Genomic DNA, 21,061 nt, shown 5'->3' on the forward strand with positions numbered 1-21,061 from the left:
TTATCTACTTACTAGGCACATAATTCTCCAGACCACGATTTACAATCAGCTTAAACTTTGCCCATAATTACTCTAAATCCATCTTACTGGAACTAAGTGATGTCAATTCATTGGCCAAGTGAGATGCTAACAACTGCTTATCTGCTATATCTAGAAGAAACACTCTCCTAGCCTTCTTGACTTATTTATTAATTTTTGTAATCGTAGTTGCTGTATTGACATCATGATTGCTAATCCCTGTTTCTATAATGACATTTCAATAAGGTCCGGTCTTTTTAGCCACAAGGTCTAAGATATTTCCATTGCATGTGGGCTGCCAAGCTAGCTGCTCAAGACAGTTTTCAGAAAACATCAAAAGTATTTCACATGAATCCATAGACATTCCAGTCTATATTCAGTAGGTTAATGGCACCTCAAACTAGCACTGCAAAATCTGGGTACTTAAGCACTACTAACTCCCATCGGCACTGTTCAGGAAAAGCTGGTGGTGGAGGGGATGATCCAAATAGGTTGAATAGTGAAGCAGCCAATAAAACGTTATGTTCAGTTGCATGTTGGACCGCGGGGCGGTCTACTTTGCTGTTGGCCACAGTTTGGCAGTGGCCCTTCATCCTGTTTGACACCTGATTGGTAGTCATACCAATATAAAAAGTTGTGCATTATTGCAACAGAGCTGCTAAATGACATGGCTGCTTTCACTGGTGGCCCAGCCCCTGATGGGGTAAGATAAACCTGTGACAGGACTGGGTGGGTGGATTGGGAAGATTTTGCACCTGGGTCTTCATCAGGGATATGATCCTTGTGGCAAGAGGTTAGGATTGGGAGTGGCACAGGGATGAAACAGGATGTTGTGGAGGTTGGGTAGGTGAGGGAATACTACTTTACAAGTGGTGGGAAATCTCTAGGGTAGAATGTCCCTCATTTCAAGGCATTATGAACGGTAATCAAAGCCCTGGCAAAATATGTGATTCAGTTGTTCCAGTTGAGGGTGGTACTGGGTGATGAAGGGAGCACTCCTTTGTGGCTCGTTCTTGGGGGTGGTGGGAGGATTGGGTGAGATCTGTTTGCAGACTAGTCCACAACTACTTCTCCTCTGAAGCAAAAGTATACAAACAAAACTGTGGCATCCTCCTATCTCCTATGCCAACCTGTTTGTGGGGGCAAACAACATACGGCGGAGAAAGTAGGGTTGGCAGCGGCGGCAAGAGGGGGGGGGGGGGGGGGGGCTTAGGAGAAGAGAGGTGAAAAACAGAGGTCATGTGTGTGTGAACTGCGTTTCTATGAATGTGTGTGTGTATGCTGTCTGTTTCAGAAGAATGCCTTCTGACCAAAATCTTACATGTTTAGTAATATTTTTGTTGTGCCTGCCTGTGACTCATCATCTCCACTATGTAGTGAGAAGCAATCTATCCTTTTCATCATATTGTCATTATTCCATCCTAGATTTTCCACAACTCAAAATGGTAACTTGACCAAAATACACATATGGAAAACTGTAAAGTAAATGGAGCATAGCTCCACACTTCATGTACGTGGCTGTCTTTTCATGGTGCTACATATGGAAATATCTGTGACTTGACTGCAATAGGATTCGTTCATATGAGACAGACATGAGATGCATGATTGGAACCAGGAGTAGGCATGATTGGCATTTTGTAGTAAAGTCCCTCCCTGATGTTATTCAATCTGTATATTGAGCAAGCAGTGAAGGAAACAAAATAAAAATTCGGAGTAGGTATTAAAATCCATGGAGAAGAAATAAAAACTTTGAGGTTCGCCGATGACATTGTAATTCTGTCAGAGACAGCAAAGGACTTGGAAGAGCAGTTGAACGGAATGGATAGTGTCTTGAAAGAAGGATATAAGATGAACATCAACAAAAGCAAAACGAGGATAATGGAATGTAGTCGAATTAAGTCGAGTGATGCTGAAGGAATTAGATTAGGAAATGAGACACTTAAAGTAGTAAAGGAGTTTTGCTACTTGGGGAGCAAAATAACTGATGATGGTCGAAGTAGAGAAGATATAAAATGTAGACTGGCAATGGCAAGGAAAGCGTTTCTGAAGAAGAACATCGAGTATAGATTTAAGTGTCAGGAAGTCGTTTCTGAAAGTATTTGTATGGAATGTAGTCGTGTGGAAGTGAAACATAGATGATAAATAGTTTGGACAAGAAGATAATAGAAGCTTTCGAAATGTGGTGCTACAGAAGAATGCTGAAGGTTAGATGGGTAGATCACATAACTAATGAGGAAGTATTGAATAGGATTGGGGAGAAGAGAAGTGGATCACCAATTTAGTATTGGAGGGCAGCGTGGAGGGTAAAAATCATAGAGGGAGACCAAGAGATGAATACACTAGTAATCAGATTCAGAAGGATGTAGGTTGCAGTAGGTACTGGGAGATGAAGTAGCTTGCACAGGATAGAGTAGCATGGAGAGCTGCATCAAACCAGTCTCAGGACTGAAGACCACAACAACAACAACAACAACAATAAAGGGAGTATCAGATGGTTTTGAAAATGTACTGATGCATTCAGAAGAGATTAATTATTATCTTTGTAAAAGTATGAATACAGACCAGAGCTAAAAATTTTATGTTAAGTCCATTGCAAGAGGCACCAAAGGACACACAGAATTTTAGGGAAAGTACATCAGACTGTACTATGGACAGTGTGAAAGAGAGTTTGCTGTAATGGCAGAAATAGAATGCACATGGATTCATTCTGGAGCTTATCAAAGAAGAAAATTAGTAAAAAAGGGACCAAAAATGAAACGAAGTAAAAAGGGACTAAAAATGAAATAAAGTAAGAACATAATTTTAGAAATAAGTGACTGGGTTCAGATTTATTATAAAGCAGAGATATCAGAGTAAAAGACATACAATCTAAAAAGGTTGATGAGACACTGAATTTGAAGATGTTCATTTGAGAAATTTCATGTGCGATTGTAATTAATAATGCATTATTGTAAAGCTAAAATTGGCAACATAACATACAAGTACGTTACGATGGTCCTAAAGATACAATTTGTACATCTTGAAAAACACTCTACTGCCTTTCTTTCTGCACCTTCCACACTGAACACTTCACTTCAATGAGTATCTGGCCCATCATAAAAACCACTTATTTTGAAAAATAATGATTACTTTTTTACAGTCAATATGTCTCTTATTACACTTCATCTCGGAGCAGACTAATATGTACTACTATTCATTCCATCTGCACACCAATTCAGAATCTCTTCCGAAGCATTTGCAACAAAAATAGCTATCTCTGGCAGCCACATTTACATTCTATGGTTCCATTTGTATTTAAAATTCATAACACAATATTATCAGTAATCATTCAAATGACGTGAATGGAAGACCTGTTCCACACCTCTCTCACTCCCCAATCATCTCCTATTGTGTTTCGATCAGAGGTGCTTCCTATCTCATCAGCTGTAAGGCTACATCTGAAACCATCAATAATATATACCAGCTGTACTGAAATTAATGTGTAGCATTATGTGTGGGCATGAAAACACAACAGTTGTCTGCCTGCGTTGCACAAACTGCAAATTTACCTACCCAATTGCTGAACATGCCACTGATTATAGCACTAGGGAAATCAACAACTACTTCAATACCTGTGCCATTTATATCTTGCCTCCAGGACCAGATGCTCCAAACTGAGCAGACTGAGAGTATGCTTCTAATGTATCCTCCATTCCAACAACCACCTGATCTGAACAGATTATATTTTTAATTGGGTATACATTTTTAAAATTAAGTTTTTGAAGGAAAGGTGACCACTGACATAAAGATAACTAGTGCAAAACAAGGTAACTGCCACTACTAATTAATTTCACTTCATAAAAAAAAAATGGTAATCTGGGGTTTATAATATATCAGAAGTAAACCAATTACTCTATAAGAAAAGTAGATGTAAATTTTACGTAGATTTAGAGTTCAGAGACCATTTTGAGATACTCTAAGAAAGTCTAAGAGTAGTGATACCCAAATACATATTTTAGAGTGGACAGGCAAGAAAGGTAGCCTCTGAATGGTTAATAATGACTTCCAAACTGGATAGAGAAGATGTGCTTAGGGAAAAAGCATGAACAGAAAGAAGAATGAATTCAATAGGGGCGTATACGTGGATGAGGAAAAAAAAATCCCGGATTTCCCAGTTAAAAATACACTTTCTCCCAGATGAAAATACACTTTTTCCGTGGTAAGTAACACTAAACTCTTCCTCGGAACTGTAAAACTTATCACTTCTTTCAATGGTTGTGGTTTTATATACTGACATAGAATTTCCCTGTACTCAGGGGGAAAAAACACCTTTTGAAAAGTTGTCTGATGTGCAGCAACATGTACACTGCATATTTTCGTATTACGAAACTATAAATCCGAATTCAAAATCGAGATTGCGATGCGCTTTTTTAAGCCAGTCGCAGCTCATGTCAAGCGATCTCGCCAGCCGATGACAGAGGATATTCAGAGCATAGGACATGTGATGCAGTCAGCCAATAGCAACATCACTGTTAAGTAGTGTGAACACACAAATAGGAAAAGGTGATGGTTTAACTTAATATACATAGTGTTGCCTCTGCCTGGCACTTAAGTGTGAATTGCAGAGTAACCATGTAGATGTAGATGTATAATATTGGCCTGTAAGATTAATAAGCTGCAAGAGAAGCTAAGCTTTCACACATAATGTTGATTTTTTTGCACGTGTTACACTTTAGGATACATCACACAAATGTGCCAGTAAAATTTTTAACAATGTCATAAATGTCCGATCTTCTGGACTCGAAAATATTCTAAATGGTCTTCCTCAAAGATTTGATTTTTGAATGAGAGTCAAACGCTCTGTAATTTAAGTAATTCATCAGACATTCGTGCACAGCGTTTATCTTGTGTAAAAGGAAATTTACTTTGAAAGTAATGCTTTTCGAACAACCATTCGGAATATTTTTCCATGACCTGTTAGAAATAGATCACTTCAGCAGCTGCCAGAGCGTCACCGCGTTTGCGCAGCTACAATGGCATAGGAAGCCCGTATGTTTGTACGTCTAAAACATTAAAACATCTTACATTATGTCATAAAAGTAACAAGACATTAGAGGATACTCCAAGAGCGTGGGAATTTTGTGGACTATATTAAAATGCATAATTCGGCTTAAAGTGCACATTCGTATGTCCAGATTCAGATGTGAATTTTCTTGTAGTACCAGTGCTGTATTATCTCATGTTTGGTTCTTTATTATGGCATAATGCCATACATGCTAGAAGATGAAAACGTGAACTTGAAATACAGCGAACAGTTGAAACTAGCCAATAGTGTGGAATTAAACACTTTGTTTCAAATAAATTGACTGACTCAGCGGAAAAGATTAATAAAAGTCAAATTTCTTTAAAAAATCGACAAAAATAACTTCATTGTTCTGCAAGGCGATTAACGCTTGACTGTCAGAAAGGTGGAAACAAAATAAAATCTGAAACTAATAACATATTTTGATGATGATGATGATGATGATGATGAGGTCCCATACTCCGAAGAGCGTAGGGGACGATGAGGGAGACCCTTCAATAATTATGTGAATGTATTTTAATTCACTTGATAGCTCCCGGCCACAGAAATCCGTTTTGTTTTCATTTGACGTGAAAGCAACAAACGAAGAGGAAACGCAAAACCACTCAACGTAAACACGGGACACGTGGAGACTACCACCTCCCCACTACAACTCAGACTGCTCTGTGCATCAGCTCCGGATCTACGTTATTTCCGAATGGCGACAGTATTATATAGTGGCGCTTCCCCTCCCTTGAGCGTTTGAGGTAGGACGCCAAAAATTTTAAAAATCGACTTTTCAAAAATATCTTCATTTTGTAGCTCACATCTTTCTGAAGAGTCTGATACATAAAACATATATGTTCGAGTGAACGTAAAACACGTTATTTGGTTGTAAGTGTGCCGAAGTGCAGTGCCACGCCTCTTCACACAGCATTCTTCCATCGCACGCCTCTGTATTTCGCTCTGTGAAATTCAAATGTGTAATTGTAATGGGTGCCACCAAACTATATTCAGGCCAGTGGAAATTAAAATCTCCTGTGGTGCCTCTCCTGCTCCCAATCGGCCGGTTTGGCAGCCTGCCCCTCTTTAAAAAAAAAATCTTGCAATTAATAGCGAATGGGATTATTTGTAATCGGGAGAACAAGAACTCAAAAAAATTTGCACTTTTTACTGCCTATTATCTAATAACTTGCTGTTTTGTGTGACATAAAATTAAATATAGGATACATCAAACGAGTAAAGACAAGAGACAAGCAAGACAGTACACATTTCTTCAATCCTTAGCACCTAGAATTTTTTCTCTCTAATCTTGCCACAGCTTTATGTGGCGTACTTTCCTCTCTGGGAAAGAATCTATTACCTCATCAAAGTTCGTGAACATTTTGCTACATGAAAAAATGAAATGTTGTTGTCTAATACTAGAAAAGCTGTTAATACAAATAGTACCCAAGACGTGTGGTTTTCCAAACTGATTACGTGTATTTTGTCACTGTCTGCTAGATAAAACGAAATAAGCCCGCCTAATATTGCAACAATTGTTACACACACCAAATAAACGAGACTATTTTGCCACAAATCGTCATTTTTATAACACAACAGAATATAATTCACGAAGTACCAATATCATATGCCTTTTAGGCCTACTAAAAGCAAAAAGTTTTACGCTAGGAAATAGTTTCACATTTCATTCATACTCTCTAGCTTCTGAAGCATGAGATCGAAGAGTAGTAGTACAAAATTTTTATATAAATTTGGAATCATCATATTCTTCCATAATTTGTGTGAGACCCCATTTCTTCTTCTTCCTCTGTCTAACAAACAATCTTGTCATCATTAATTCTGTAACTATTCCTGACAGTGTCAAAACTTATTCTCCGGTTAACTTAACTAACCCTGCCACAATCACCGGTTTAGTATCCCACATTTATTCCCCAGTTAGGTGTTATTACCTGTTCGTACAATGTGTTTTCTGTGCTACTCCCAGAATAGAACTTAAGCGGCTGCTAGCTGGGGACTGTATAACTGGCCCTTAGTAGTGTAGAGGTCTGGCCAAAAATTTTCTGTCAAAATTTCATTCTCTTGGATACACGGAGAAGACAATATGTATTCCTGTTAGTCATTTATTTCCACTCTGGTAGTCTGAATCTATGGATTTCGCTAGTAATTATAACAACGCTGATCATTTGCAAAGCCAGTCAACCATATAGACAGTGACTGGCATTCACCTGTTCGGCTTTATTCCGCTCAGCTCGTATAGACCCGTCCGCTTTTGTCTGCAGGTAAGTTTACTTCTAGATGCGATGGGAATTCCCCTGCCAGAGACATCATGTACACCATGCACGCATTCAAAAATCAACTGATGATTAATTCAGAAATCAACTTACAATTTGTTCAAAAACCAACAGGGATGCGTTTGAAATCATATGCGTAATCGATAGACCAGCGTACGCTGGATGCTAGGCGCTTTGTGAAACAAGATCTTTTTCCTCAATAATATGAATTTGGCACCCCTCCCCCCTTGAAACGTCCGGGACAGATACCCCGGTTTGCCCCCGCCCCCTAGTTCCGGGCCTGTTGCACATACGTGAATCTGACAGCTTAGGCACACCAGTGAAATTTTTCCAGATAGTATTTGGCTGCTTGCTGCTTTTGCTTATACAGCTAACTGTCACACTTCTGTAGCCAGAAGCGGGAAAAGGTACTACCACAGTCTATGTTAGACTGTGGTACTACTCATACGCGACCAAACTGCACATGCACATAAGCTCGCTCGCAACCACTCAAACGAATCTAATGTAACAGTTGTGACATCACGCTCATCGGAGGCAATTTGTTGTTATGAAGCATTTCATAGTCTTCCTAAAGCCTTTGACACATTTTGCTGTTGGCAGACGCTTGTATGAGCACTGTGTTTTGTTGTTGTATATGGTGCATTTCCTTTGCAACTTAAGTTTTATTTTCGTTTTTCTTTTTCTCGTTCTTGTTCTATTGCTACAGTACTATTCTGCAGTAGCGAGAGACAGTAACATTCTTTGTTAGAGTACTGGTTCTTACCAGCCAGTTACAAAAATTGAACTAAAACAATGAAAAATTCCTGGAATTCTAAAAAAATTCCCGGGTTTTCCTCGGTTTTCTCCCAGATGAAAAAATTTCCGGGTTTTTGCCGGATATCCCGGTTGTCCCAGGTCGTATACACCCTGTCATTATGTACAGAAGAGGTTTGGAAAATGGGATGTAGTGAAAAGACTGTAATAAGATATACAGCAAATATTACAGATAAAAGACCCACAGTTTAAGGAAAGAAAGTCTGCAGTGCTTTCGTCACAGAAGTCCAACAAGATTTGCTACGTACATTATTCACAGATCCGAAATAATAAATGTTTTAAATAATAAAATTCTACATAAAAGTGCACATTACAGAGCAAAATTAAGCAGTTGGGCGAAGTACTGACAGAAGAAGGAAAATGATATTAGCACTGGAAAAGAAAAAAGAGAAATTGTAATTGGAATATGAACCAAATTGATCAGTATGGCAAAAAGTGCAAAAAAACGTAAACATACTCATTGTTTTTATACAATACTTCCAATGTAGCAAGATACTTTCTATGTTTGTCCAGGATTGCTTCAGACACAACAGGTACATTATACTCTGGGAACTCTTCTTTCTGTGTATCTGTATAACAACACAGAGCCCACATTTTCTCTACATCTTCTCGTAAAACTTTTATCTGATGCTCTGTTAACAGTTCTTCTTCTTCTTTCAGGTAATTTTTCATGTAATTCTGGAAAAAATAAATAGGCAAAAAACTCAGAAGAAATCATTTATAAAGCTAAAATGAATAAGAAGTAAACATAAATACAACAGTGCATGCTCAGGGTTTTGTATCCATTCTATAATGAGGACATTAGTGATAACGCCAAGGTCGGACTGAGGAAGGATAGGGAAGGAAACTGATCATGTCCTTTGAAGGGTCATCTGACATCTGCCTTAAATGATTTAGGTAAACCACAAAAAACCTAGATTTGGACAGAGATTTGAATCACTGTCTACCTAAACATGGATCCAGCGTCTTACTACAGTAACACTGGATTTGCAGGTAAGGAGTGGGGGCAGAAGATTTCCAATGAAATTCAATACAGATATGGAAGGAATTAACGAACTGAAACTGAAGTCACAAGAATGAGTCATTAGCACATCTAGTTGGGAAGTTAACAGACAATTTTCAGGAGTAACAACATGCAGTCGGCCTGGGGGCTTTGTTGAGGTTCCTAAAGAAATCTCAGACGATCTACTCCAGTGTGTGTGTGTGTGTGTGTGTGTGTGTGTGTGTGTGTGTGTGTGTGGTTTGAGGTTTTCTGGCACTAAACAGCATGGTCATCAGTGCCCAATCGCATAGAAACAGGAACACATGCGGTGAAGGGACGAAGACGGACAGCGAACAAGGAGAACAGCTAAAAGACACAGACCTGACGCAGTTCCAATTCCTCACATACAGAGGCAAAACAAGAGGAGAAGAAACGCACTAAAAAAGGAAAGCAAACACAAGGAAAAGAGAACAGAAATCGAAGTGAAACAAGTAGGTAATCGTGACTGGCGGACCTCTTACTTAAAACATGGGTGAGCCAGTCACCCAGCAGCACATCAAAATCCTCTCCCTAAAATCTGAGGCAACAAATTGGACAGGACACAAAATCGTAAGACCTTGACCACAGTCGTTGCGTCGTCTTGCAAAATAGAGGGCACATCCGGTGGCAAGGAAACCACCGCCCTCTCGTCAGAGAATAAAGGACAGTCAAGTGAACTGTAGCGGACAGTAATCTGGACGCCACAAGCACTCCAGATTGGGGGGTCCTCCCGCCGGAGTAAAAAACCATGCGTTAAGGGACTGTGCCCGATGCGGAGGCGAGTGAGGAGAACCTCATTCTGCCTGCATGACTGGTAGGACGTACGCCATGGCCGCGTGGTGGCCTTGACCAGACGCAGCTTATTTTCACCGACTGTCAACCACTTCTCTTCTCACTGACGCATAACACAAAAACGCAAAAGGGAGGTAACAGCATGGAGGGGGACGGCACATTCAACAACATGAGGGAGGGAACATGCATCTTTGGCAGCCACATCCGCCAGTTCGTTTCCCCTAATTCCCACGTGCCCCAGCACCGAGCAGAAAGAAACCTCCTTCCGCTGCCGTTGCAGGTGGAGTAGGGCATCATGGATGTTCTGGAATTCCGTATCCGCTGGGTACAAGTGTTGCATGGTCTGAAGGGCACTCAGGGAGTCAGAACAGATGAGAAACTTAAGACAGGGAACACATCTCATCTGCTCCAATGCCCGCAAGATCACAAACAATTCGGCGTCAAAGATGGTAAACGGCGCAGGAAGCCGTAACTAGACGACTCGATCAGGGAAAACAACAGCACAACCAACAGAGTCCCCCTGTTTAGAGCCATCCGTAAATACTGGTACATGGTCGAGATGCTGGTTTAAAATAAGGAGGTAAAAACAAACGCACGAGTGCAGTTCCTCCGGTACTCTGACAACTCTAAAAGGACGCTGGGCCTCTGGAGCAACCAGGGAGGCAGGCAGCTAAAACCATGGAGTTGGGGTGCCACACGCTCCACACCAAGGGACTCGAGCAAATGCTTGGCACGAATCCCGAATGGTCTCGTTGCCCTGGGAAGACTGGAAAAGAGACGTTCCATAGGCGGTCAGGCAACGGTAGGGTACGCAGGGGAGGTAGGACAGGCAAGGAATTGACACACCCGTCGCACCATGAGGAGTTTCCGCCGGATGGCAAGCGGCGGTTCCCCTGCCTCAGCACACAGGCTGGGGATGGGAATGGTACGGAATGCACCAGTGGCCAGCCTGATACCCTCATGGTGTACTGCATCAAGAATCTTCAGATACGAAGGCCTCGCTGACCCATACATGGTGCATCCATAGTCAAGACGCGACCGGACGAAAGCCCTATAACACTGCAGCAGACGCGCCCAATCTGCTCCCCAGGACCGATGGCTCAGACACTTCAAAATATTCAGTGCCTTCAGGGCCCGCACCTTCAGGTCTTTAAGGTGCGGCAACCACGACAACTTGGAATCAAAAGTGAGGCCCAGGAACCCCACAGTGTCTCTAAGAGGAAGAATGGTATCCCTCAGCCGCAATTCAGGGGAGGTAAAAGGACGTCGAGCATGATTAAAATGAACACACACACATTTGTCTGCAGAAAAGGTAAAACCCGTCTTCGCAGTCCATGCCTCTAATCACTTTATCATAAGCTGCAGCTGCCGACTAGCAGTGACAAGACTGGAGGAAGAACAGAAAACAGCAAAATCGTCCACAAACAAGGAGCACTGGGCAGGACTCCGGATAGTGGATGTGATACTGTTAATGGCGACTGCAAAGAGGGTGACACTTAAAACGCTTCCCTGAGGAACACCATTCTCCTGCACGTACAAATCAGACAGCACATTACCAACCCGATATCGAAAGAGGTGGCGGGAAAGAAAGGACCTAATGAAGATGGGGAGATGGCCACGAAAGCCCCACTGATGGAGCTGGCGGCGCCAAGTAGTGTCATACGCCTTATTAATGTCAAAGAATACACCTAGACAATGCTGGTTACGTAGGAAGGCCTGCTGGATGGCCACCTCAAGCAGGGTCAAGTTGTCTATAGTTGAACGACATCTCCAAAAGCCACACTGAGAGTGGCTAAGGAGCTGCCTGGTCTCGAGCAGCCAAACCAGGCGATGGCTGACCATGCGTTCCAATGTCTTCCCGACACAGCTCGTCAAAGCAATACTCCGATAACTACTGGAATGCATTCGATCCTTCCCCGGTTTAAGGAAGGGAATCAAAACCACCTCCCTCCACGAGTCAGGGAACGTGCTGGATGACCATATCATATTAAAACAATTCAGGAGAACTTCCTCGGATGGCAGCAACAAGAGCTGCAGCATGTTGTACAGGATTTGATCATGACCGGGCGCAGTATCATGAGCCACAGACAGCACCGAATCCAGTTCCCACATTGTGAAGGGGCAGTTGTAGGGTACAGAATTTGGAGACCGGAAGTCCAAGTGACCCCTCTCGATGGCAGTGCGGTAGCAGCAGAAATCTGGATCACAGTTAATAGTGGCAGTAGATTCCGCAAAATGCGTGGTCAGTGTCTGGGCAATGTCTCTCGGCGCCGTGAGGAGACATCCCTGATGTAGCAATGCCGTGACAGGTAGTTGGCTGCGTTTCCCGGAAATCCTCCTGATGGCTTCCCATACTTTCGTAGAACTAGTGGAGCGGGAGATGGAGTTCAAGAACGATTGCCATGACCGTCGTTTGCTCTCTTTAATCACTCGCTGTGCGTTGGCCCTTGCCACCCGAAATGCCGCAAGATTGTCAGCTGAGGGATGGCACTTGAAGCAGCGCAGAGCTGCATGGCGGGCTCGGATGGCTGAGCGGCACTCAGTGGTCCACCAAGGGACAGGACGCCTCTTGGGATGACCTGAGGACAGTGGGATCGACAATTCAGCAGCATGGGAGATCACAGCTATAACATGGTCGACCCATTCGTGGACGCTGGCACGGTGTTCCAAAACAGCCAAATGGCTGAAAAGTGTCCAGTCAGCTCTGCAGAGGTGCCACCTGGGCGGCACTGGTAATGCCACAGCCTCATTCAGGAGGTGAATCCAAAGGGGGAAGTGGTCACTAGAATGGAGGTCAGCAGCAACCTCCCACAGAGCAGAATCCGCGAGTGCTGGAGAGCAAAAGGAAAGGTCAATAGCTGACGACGACCCAGAAGCAGTACAAAAATGAGTGTGAGCACCAGAGTTGAGGATGCACAGTTCTTCGGACGTCATGAGGCTTTCCAGAATGCGACCCCTGGGGCAAGTAGTCGTAGAGCCCCATAAGACATTATGAGCATTGAAGTCCCCCAGAAGGAGAAATTGGCAGGGGAGTTGGCTAATAAGGTCTGTGAGAGCCTCGGAGTCTATTGCATCCTGAGGCGGTAAGTAAACGGAACAGATTGTGAGCCTCTGCCCCACAAGGTCAACGGCAACTGCTTGCAAGTCCGTAACGAGAGGGAGCTCAGATGAGTGGTGCATGTCACGGACAAAAACCGCAACACCACCCTTTGCCCTTTCCCCCATCAGATCACCTTTTCGATACACGGTACAGCCCCGTAAAGGAGGAGCATCAGTGGCCCGAAAATGTGTCTCTTGGAGACATAAGCACAAGGGGCGCTCTCGTACAAGGAGTTGTAATTCGGCCACATGCATCCTGAACCCATTCAGGTTCCACTGTAATATGGGAGCCAGTGATCAGAGTGGCTGAACTTTCACCCTGCCTCTGTGCTTTGGAGGAGAGCCGGTACTGGCCGGAGATTTATTCCTGGGGCGAGAATATCGGCCCCGGTCGACATCAATGTCCATCAGCTCCGATGGCGACCCAAGGGAGATGTCAGACAGTACGATGGCCTTGTCATAGGACCAACCCTGACTAGTCTCCTCAGGTGGCAAAACCTTCATCTTCGGCGTCTTTGTCTTGGGGGGCTTAGAATGCAGAACCTTGTCAACAGTTGGAGCTTTACTCGCCTGGGCAGAAGGCGCCATATGGGGAGGGGCAGGAAGTACCCCAATGTCAGCAACCACGGCTTTGTCCGATGTTGTGGGGAGAGCTGCAGGTTGCAAAACAACCGCAGCAGCATAAGTGCACAGGCAAATGCAGGTATTAGCGCTGACACTAGCAACCTCCGTTTGTGTAGCAACAGTGGCCAACTGTACCTGCAGAGCGGAAGTGAAAGATGTTGTGAACACAGAAGGCTGCATGGCCTTGAAGAGCTTCTTGGCCTCACCATAGGGGATGCGCTTAGATGTTTTGATCTCCTATATCTTCCATTCCTCGAGATAGATGGGGCAGACCCAGCTCCCGACAGGGTGACTCCCAGAGCAATTTACACACTTCACAGGCAATGAACAATCGGCTCCTTCATGGGCAGGCTAAACACATTTACCACAAGTGGCTATCCCATTGCACCCCAACGTAGTATGCCCAAAGCGCTGACATTTAAAACAGCGCATTGGGTTGGGGAAATATGGCCGTACTGGCAAACGTAAGAAACCTGCTTTAACATGCTCTGGGAGTCTCGGGCAATTGAACATGAGAATAAACGAGTCGGATTTGACTAGGTCCCCATTGACTCGTTTCATAATATGCTGCATGTCAACAATACCTTCGTCAGCCCACTCAGATTTCAACTCGTCTTTGGGGATATCCACCAAGTCCCTACATGTCACAACACCCTTACTATAGTTCAAAGTGGAGTGGAGCTCGGTCTCGATAGCATACTCTCCGAGACAGGTTGCTTTCCGAAGAGAAGTGACTTGACGGGAACTAGAAGTCTCAACTAATAGCGTCCCATTGCGCAGTCGCTTCACAGATTTCAGTGTTCCTGCAATTTCCTCAAGACCCTTGTGGATGTAAAAGGGAGAAACCCTCTAAAGCTACCCTCCTTCTGTTTGACAATCAAAAACACATTCTGGTTATCAGCATGTGCTCTGTTACAACAGTCTGATAAACCTCTAGTAACACCAGGCATTGGAGGACTCGCAGCACGAAGTCGCTTTTTTGATGGGGTGTGTTTTCCTACCAGTGGCCCACCCAATCCACTGGCAGGGGGAAATGTAGAGGTCGAAGGGTCCATTGCGGTCCCATGACGATCTACTCCATATTTCACAAACCACTGTTTTAAAAGCTTTACGTGCACACTCATTAGTTTAATCTGGTCACCATAGACTAGATATTTGTGCAGCATTTTTTCAGATAACAATTTGCTTTGAAGACTGCATCATCTGCAAAAACCTGAGGTTTCAATCAGCAGTACCGTCTGCCACGTCATTAACCACAACGTGAACAGCAAGAGTCAAAACACATTTTCCTGAAGTTCATATAAAGTTTCTTTTACATCTGCCAATTACTCTCCATTCAAGTTGACATGCTCGCCTTTTTCACATGAAATGCACCCAGTAACTGTTGCCCTCATATCAAAGACATTTGTGAAAGTTTGGTGTAAGAAAGCAAATACTGCATGAATTTCCAGGATTTTTGATCAAAATGACAGACAAAAGGCCTTTATGAAATGTGACATTGATAGACAAGGTGGCTTACATCACTTTGAAGAAGAGCTTATGTTCTCCAGTGTGGAGTAAATGGATTTACTTTTGTGAAAACAGCCCTCAACTGACACCCACAGGACATCCAAATGTATAGGATACGAGAATGATGTAGCTGGTCCACATGGATGAAGAAAAGTTATTTTCACTTCACCAATTTCTTCTTTTTTTTTTTCCTAAAATGTTTCCAAGCCACCAGTTTTTCTCAACAAAGTGGTGACATAGCCTTCAGTTTGTCCGATGATGTAGTTACCCTCCTCTCCTAACCTGCACATCATCTGAAAAGTGTTTCACTAATAATTTTGATGTAGTGTTGGGAGTGAGTGCAGAAAATTGCTATGTTGCTATGATTGTCAATACTTCTTCCAGTCAGCTTCTTAAGAACATTTCCGAAGCAGGGTAATCTTCTTGAGTGGAACAGGCAAAATCTATTTTTGTTATGTTATCTACTGCCCATTCAAAGAGATCTTGTGTTGTTCAAGTCTGGTTGTGGTACTGCCTTTGCAAACTTGCTCGAGCTGCCAGTCCTTTACAGTACCCCTACTCCACTGCAAGGCCCTTTCCCATGTGCTGTGGCTGAAAAGTGCCATTTGTCTTTCATGTTTAAGTCTTCCTCATGAAGGCAAAGTTTTTCTTATTTTTGTATTACGTGGCAGAACCACCTGAAAAATACTAAATCTTTTTTGGAAGCTTTTGAAATTTATTTGTTAGATATGAAATTAGCCTATTTTGGAAGGAGTAAACAGCAACTGCATTGCGCTCTAGGCAATCAGAAAAAATGGCGAAGCATATATGCTCAATTTCGTCTTCCTATTTGTGATATACAACAAAAGGTTATTTGTGTTAATATTTGCTGTAAGTGTAACTTATTAGTGGATTTTCATTCACCTCAGTCTTTCTTTCTTTCTTTCTTTATTGACTTGAGTAGTCTGTTATTCATGAGTGTGCTTGCGTCGTTCATCTAAGTCTCATGTCTCAGCAGTGTGTTTACATTTCGTAGCATGCAGTTGCAGCTGCAGCGGTTATAAAGCTAAGTACTGTCAAAGATGTTTGTGCACTGTATCTGAATATTAAATTTAGTAGTTTTCAATCGTTCATCCTTGCTGTTTGTGCACTTTTATACAGTTATTAAATTTAGTAGTTTTCAACTATGGCAGGTGCTGTTTGTCTCGAAACAATGGTTTAATAAACTTTTGGAAACATTCACTCACCATGTTTTTTAGAGTTGCCTGTGTGTTGAAGTTGTTTAGTAAATTTTGTGTGGTACTTTTCAGCTGATATATCTTATTGTTTCTACTGAAATATTTCAGAAAAATTTTCATTCACTGTTCTAACTTCGTTGAGGGTTCCAGCGGTCACTTTGAATTTTTGGTTTTAGCTAAGAAATTGTGTGAAGTTTTGGTGGTATTGGTATTAGCTGTGGTTTAGTAGTATTAATAAAAGTTGTTGCTTTCTTAGTAGAGAGAGAATTTCAAGATCCCTACTGTTAGTTCTGTAAATAGTTCTACTGGTGTAATTGAACTTAGGTAACATAGATTTTTAGTTTTTTCAGTAACTGTAAAATTTTACCACGAGTGAAAAGTGTGGGCTTTGTCATAGGTTTGCGAGTAGTGGGTTATAGCATGGGATTTGTTCAAAGTATTTTCATTGGGAGGAAGCCAGAGGGCACTCTAGCGAGATCCTCTCCTGGGAATGCAGAATCTGTAGCAGAAATAAGTTGATAGAGGAGCAGAAGCAGATCTGTGGCCTTCAGGTGCAGTTACAACATGCAAAGGAGGAACTAGATAGGTTGAGGAGGGTCAAGGCTGCTGGGAATAGGAACTGGCAGTTGGCAGGAGGTGTTCAGACAGTTGTACTTTGCGTATATGCAATAGATTTGACCAGCTGTCAGAGATGAGTGGAGAGGAGCCTCTTTTAGCTGTAGGTGTAGGAAACATGCAGCAGTCCTCAGAAGGTAGGAAGCCTAAGTCAGTTGCAAAGTCTAACAGAAAGAAGAAGGTTCTGCTGCTACGTACACTCCTGGAAATGGAAAAAAGAACACATTGACACCGGTGTGTCAGACCCACCATACTTGCTCCGGACACTGCGAAAGGGCTGTACAAGCAATGATCACACGCACGGCACAGCGGACACACCAGGAACCGCGGTGTTGGCCATCGAATGGCGCTAGCTGCGCAGCAGTTGTGCACCGCCGCCGTCAGTGTCAGCCAGTTTGCCGTGGCATACGGAGCTCCATCGCAGTCTTTAACACTGGTAGCATGCCGCGACAGCGTGGACGTGAACCGTATGTGCAGTTGACGGACTTTGAGCGAGGGCGTATAGTAGGCATGCGGGAGGCCGGGTGGACGTACCGCCGAATTGCTCAACACGTGGAGCGTGAGGTCTCCACAGTACATCGATGTTGTCGCCAGTGGTCGGCGGAAGGTGCACGTGCCCGTCGACCTGGGACCGGACCGCAGCGACGCACGGATGCACGCCAAGACCGTAGGATCCTACGCAGTGCCGTAGGGGACCGCACCGCCACTTCCCAGCAAATTAGGGACACTGTTGCTCCTGGGGTATCGGCGAGGACCATTCGCAACCGTCTCCATGAAGCTGGGCTACGGTCCCGCACACCGTTAGGCCGTCTTTCGCTCACGCCCCAACATCGTGCAGCCCGCCTCCAGTGGTGTCGCGACAGGCGTGAATGGAGAGACGAATGGAGACGTGTCGTCTTCAGCGATGAGAGTCGCTTCTGCCTTGGTGCCAATGATGGTCGTATGCGTGTTTGGCGCCGTGCAGGTGAGCGCCACAATCAGGACTGCATACGACCGAGGCACACAGGGCCAACACCCGGCATCATGGTGTGGGGAGCGATCTCCTACACTGGCCGTACACCACTGGTGATCGTCGAGGGGACACTGAATAGTGCACGGTACATCCAAACCGTCATCGAACCCATCGTTCTACCATTCCTAGACCAGCAAGGGAACTTGCTGTTCCAACAGGACAATGCACGTCTGCATGTATCCCGTGCCACCCAACGTGCTCTAGAAGGTGTAAGTCAACTACCCTGGCCAGCAAGATCTCCGGATCTGTCCCCCATTGAGCATGTTTGGGACTGGATGAAGCGTCGTCTCACGCGGTCTGCACGTCCAGCACGAACGCTGGTCCAACTGAGGCGCCAGATGGAAATGGCATGGCAAGCCGTTCCACAGGACTACATCCAGCATCTCTACGATCGTCTCCATGGTAGAATAGCAGCCTGCATTGCTGCGAAAGGTGGATATACACTGTACTAGTGCCGACATTGTGCATGCTCTGTTGCCTGTGTCTATGTGCCTGTGGTTCTGTCAGTGTGATCTTGTGATGTATCTGACCCCAGGAATGTGTCAATAAAGTTTCCCCTTCCTGGGACAATGAATTCACGGTGTTCTTATTTCAATTTCCAGGAGTGTAGTTTGCACAGTAGAGATGTGGGCCTACAGTTGCAGGAAGTGTTGGGGGATGAGTACCACGTCACCAGCATTGTGAAGCCTACTGCAGGGTTGGCTCAGATGACTGACAACAAAGGGGCGTTATGTAGGAATTTTACAAAGGAGACAGCAAAGGACTTGGAAGAGCAATTGAATGGAATGGGCAGTGTCTTGAAACAAGGATATAAGATGAACAAGAACAAAAGCATAACGAGGGTAACAGAATGTAGTAGAATTAAATCAGATGATGCTGAGGGAATTTGATTAGGTAATGAGACACTTAAAGTAGTAGATGATTTTTGCTATTTGGGGAGCAAAATAACTGATGATGTTCGAAAAAGAGGATATAAGATGTAGACTGGCTATGGCAAGGATTGCGTTTCTGAAGAAGAGAAATTTGTTAACATCGGGTATAGATTTAAGTATCAGGAAGTCGTTTCTGAAAGTATTTGTATGGAGTGTAGCCCAGTATGGAAGTGAAACATGGACGATAAATAGTTTTGACAAAAAGAGAACAGAAGCTTTCAAAATGTGATGCTACAGAAGAATGTTGAAGATTAGATGGGTAGATCACATAACAAATGAGGAGGTATTGAATAGAATTGGGGAGAAGAGAAATTTGTGGCACAACTTGAGTAGAAGAAGGCATCGGTTGGTAGGACATGTTCTGAGGGAGACCAAGAGATGAATACATGAAGCAGATTCAGAAGGCTGTAGGTTTCAGTAGTTACTTGGAGATAAAGAACTCACACAGCATAGAGTACCACAGGGAGCTGCATCAAACCAGTCTGTTAACTGAAGACCACAGCAACAAGTATGTGTTGTGGTTTGTGTTTTGTAGTGTTGCCAACATAACCTTTCCGCTACTTTGTCTTTGACCAACAATTTTTTTAAATTTTTTTTATTTAATTATTGTATGTGTGTAATTCCGTTTAATTATGTTTCTGTGTATTCTACATCTATCTACATCTACGTAGTTACTCTGCAATTCACACTTGAGTGCCTGGTAGAGGGTGCATTGAACCATTTTCATACATCTCTACCATTCCACTCTTGAATGGCACGGAAAAAGAAACACCTAAATCTTTCCGTTCGACCTTCGATTTCTCTTATTTTATTATGATAATCATTTCCCTACGTAGATGGGTGTCAACAAAATATTTTCGCATTCGGAAGAGAAAGTTGGTGATTTAAATTTCGTAAATAGATCCTTCCGCAAAGAAAACTGCCTTTGTTTCAGTGACTGCCACCCCAACTCGCGTATCATATCAGTGACACTCTCACCCCTATTGCGCAACATGAAACGAGCTGCCCTTCTTTGCACTTTTTCGATGTCCTCCATCAATCCTGCCTGGTAAGGATCCCACACCGTGCAGCAATAATTATGTACTGTGTAAGAGTAGGGAATGAGTAGTGACAGAGCGAATTTTTTTTTAAGGGGAGGGAGAAACCGTAATGTGTGGACATAAGTGTATAGCAGTGTGATGGATGGGAGTTAGAGAAGGTGCGGAGTGAGAAGTGGATTAAAATCGTGAGTGGGAGGGGGTGAAGGGTGGAAAAGCCTCTTTTCTTTTTCATGCAATTTCATCATTATTTTGTACAGGGTCTTCACCCCGTCCCAGTTTCCCAACCCCCCTCCCCCTCCTCCCACTCACAGTTTCATTCCACTTCTCACTCCTCACCATCTCCTCTAACTCATACTCCATCACACTGTTATACACTTATGTCCACTCGTCATAGTTTCACCCTCCACTTAAAAAAATCTCTCTATGGCTACTACTTCCCTACTCTTACACAGTACATAAACACACTTGTGAAATACAGAGAGGGTCCAAAAATATGTATCCACTGTTTAAAAGTCCATAATTTGCAAACTAATTGAAGGAGTTGTCTCATTTTTTGTGAGAGTGTAGCTTAAAGTCCAACTTAAGAATATCACTGTAGGTGTTTGAAATGGTCACTATTAACATCCACACACTAACGGTGCTGCCGAACTACTGACTGCAACGTGTTCAGTTGGATATTTTCACATGAATGTACGATGGATTCTCGAAGTTCATCCAATGTGCGTGGCCTTTGCCGATAAATGACATCCTTTAGTGTTCCCCACAAGTAAAATTCCAGAGGAGTTAGGTCTGGGGAACATGGTGGATACTCCACAGCACCTCTACGGCCTATCTATCTTCCTGGTAGATTTTTGTCGAGATACGCCCTAACACGATTTTGGTAGTGGGCTGGGGCACCATCTTGTTGAAAGTAAACTCTTCCATCTCCATACAAGTCTCGGATGGCAGGTAAAATGGATGTCTGAAGGTACACCTCATTGGTAACTGTGCCGTCAAAGACGTATGGCCCAATCAAGCCCCGGTAAGACAACCCA

General features: G+C 43.4%; 1 protein-coding gene across 1 annotated transcript in view; it reads right to left on the bottom strand.

Moving 5' to 3' along the window:
* The window catches only part of LOC126094498 (uncharacterized), a 146,839-nt gene that overhangs the window by 89,033 nt on the left and 36,745 nt on the right, over window positions 1–21,061 (bottom strand). Inside the window, exon 3 of the mRNA XM_049908911.1 lies at window positions 8,624–8,844. Within this exon, the coding sequence (XP_049764868.1) occupies window positions 8,624–8,844 (221 nt within the window). The remainder of the gene's footprint in view (window positions 1–8,623; window positions 8,845–21,061) is intronic.

This window comes from Schistocerca cancellata, chromosome 1 (assembly GCF_023864275.1).
Source record: "Schistocerca cancellata isolate TAMUIC-IGC-003103 chromosome 1, iqSchCanc2.1, whole genome shotgun sequence".
NCBI classification, from domain to species: domain Eukaryota; kingdom Metazoa; phylum Arthropoda; class Insecta; order Orthoptera; family Acrididae; genus Schistocerca; species Schistocerca cancellata.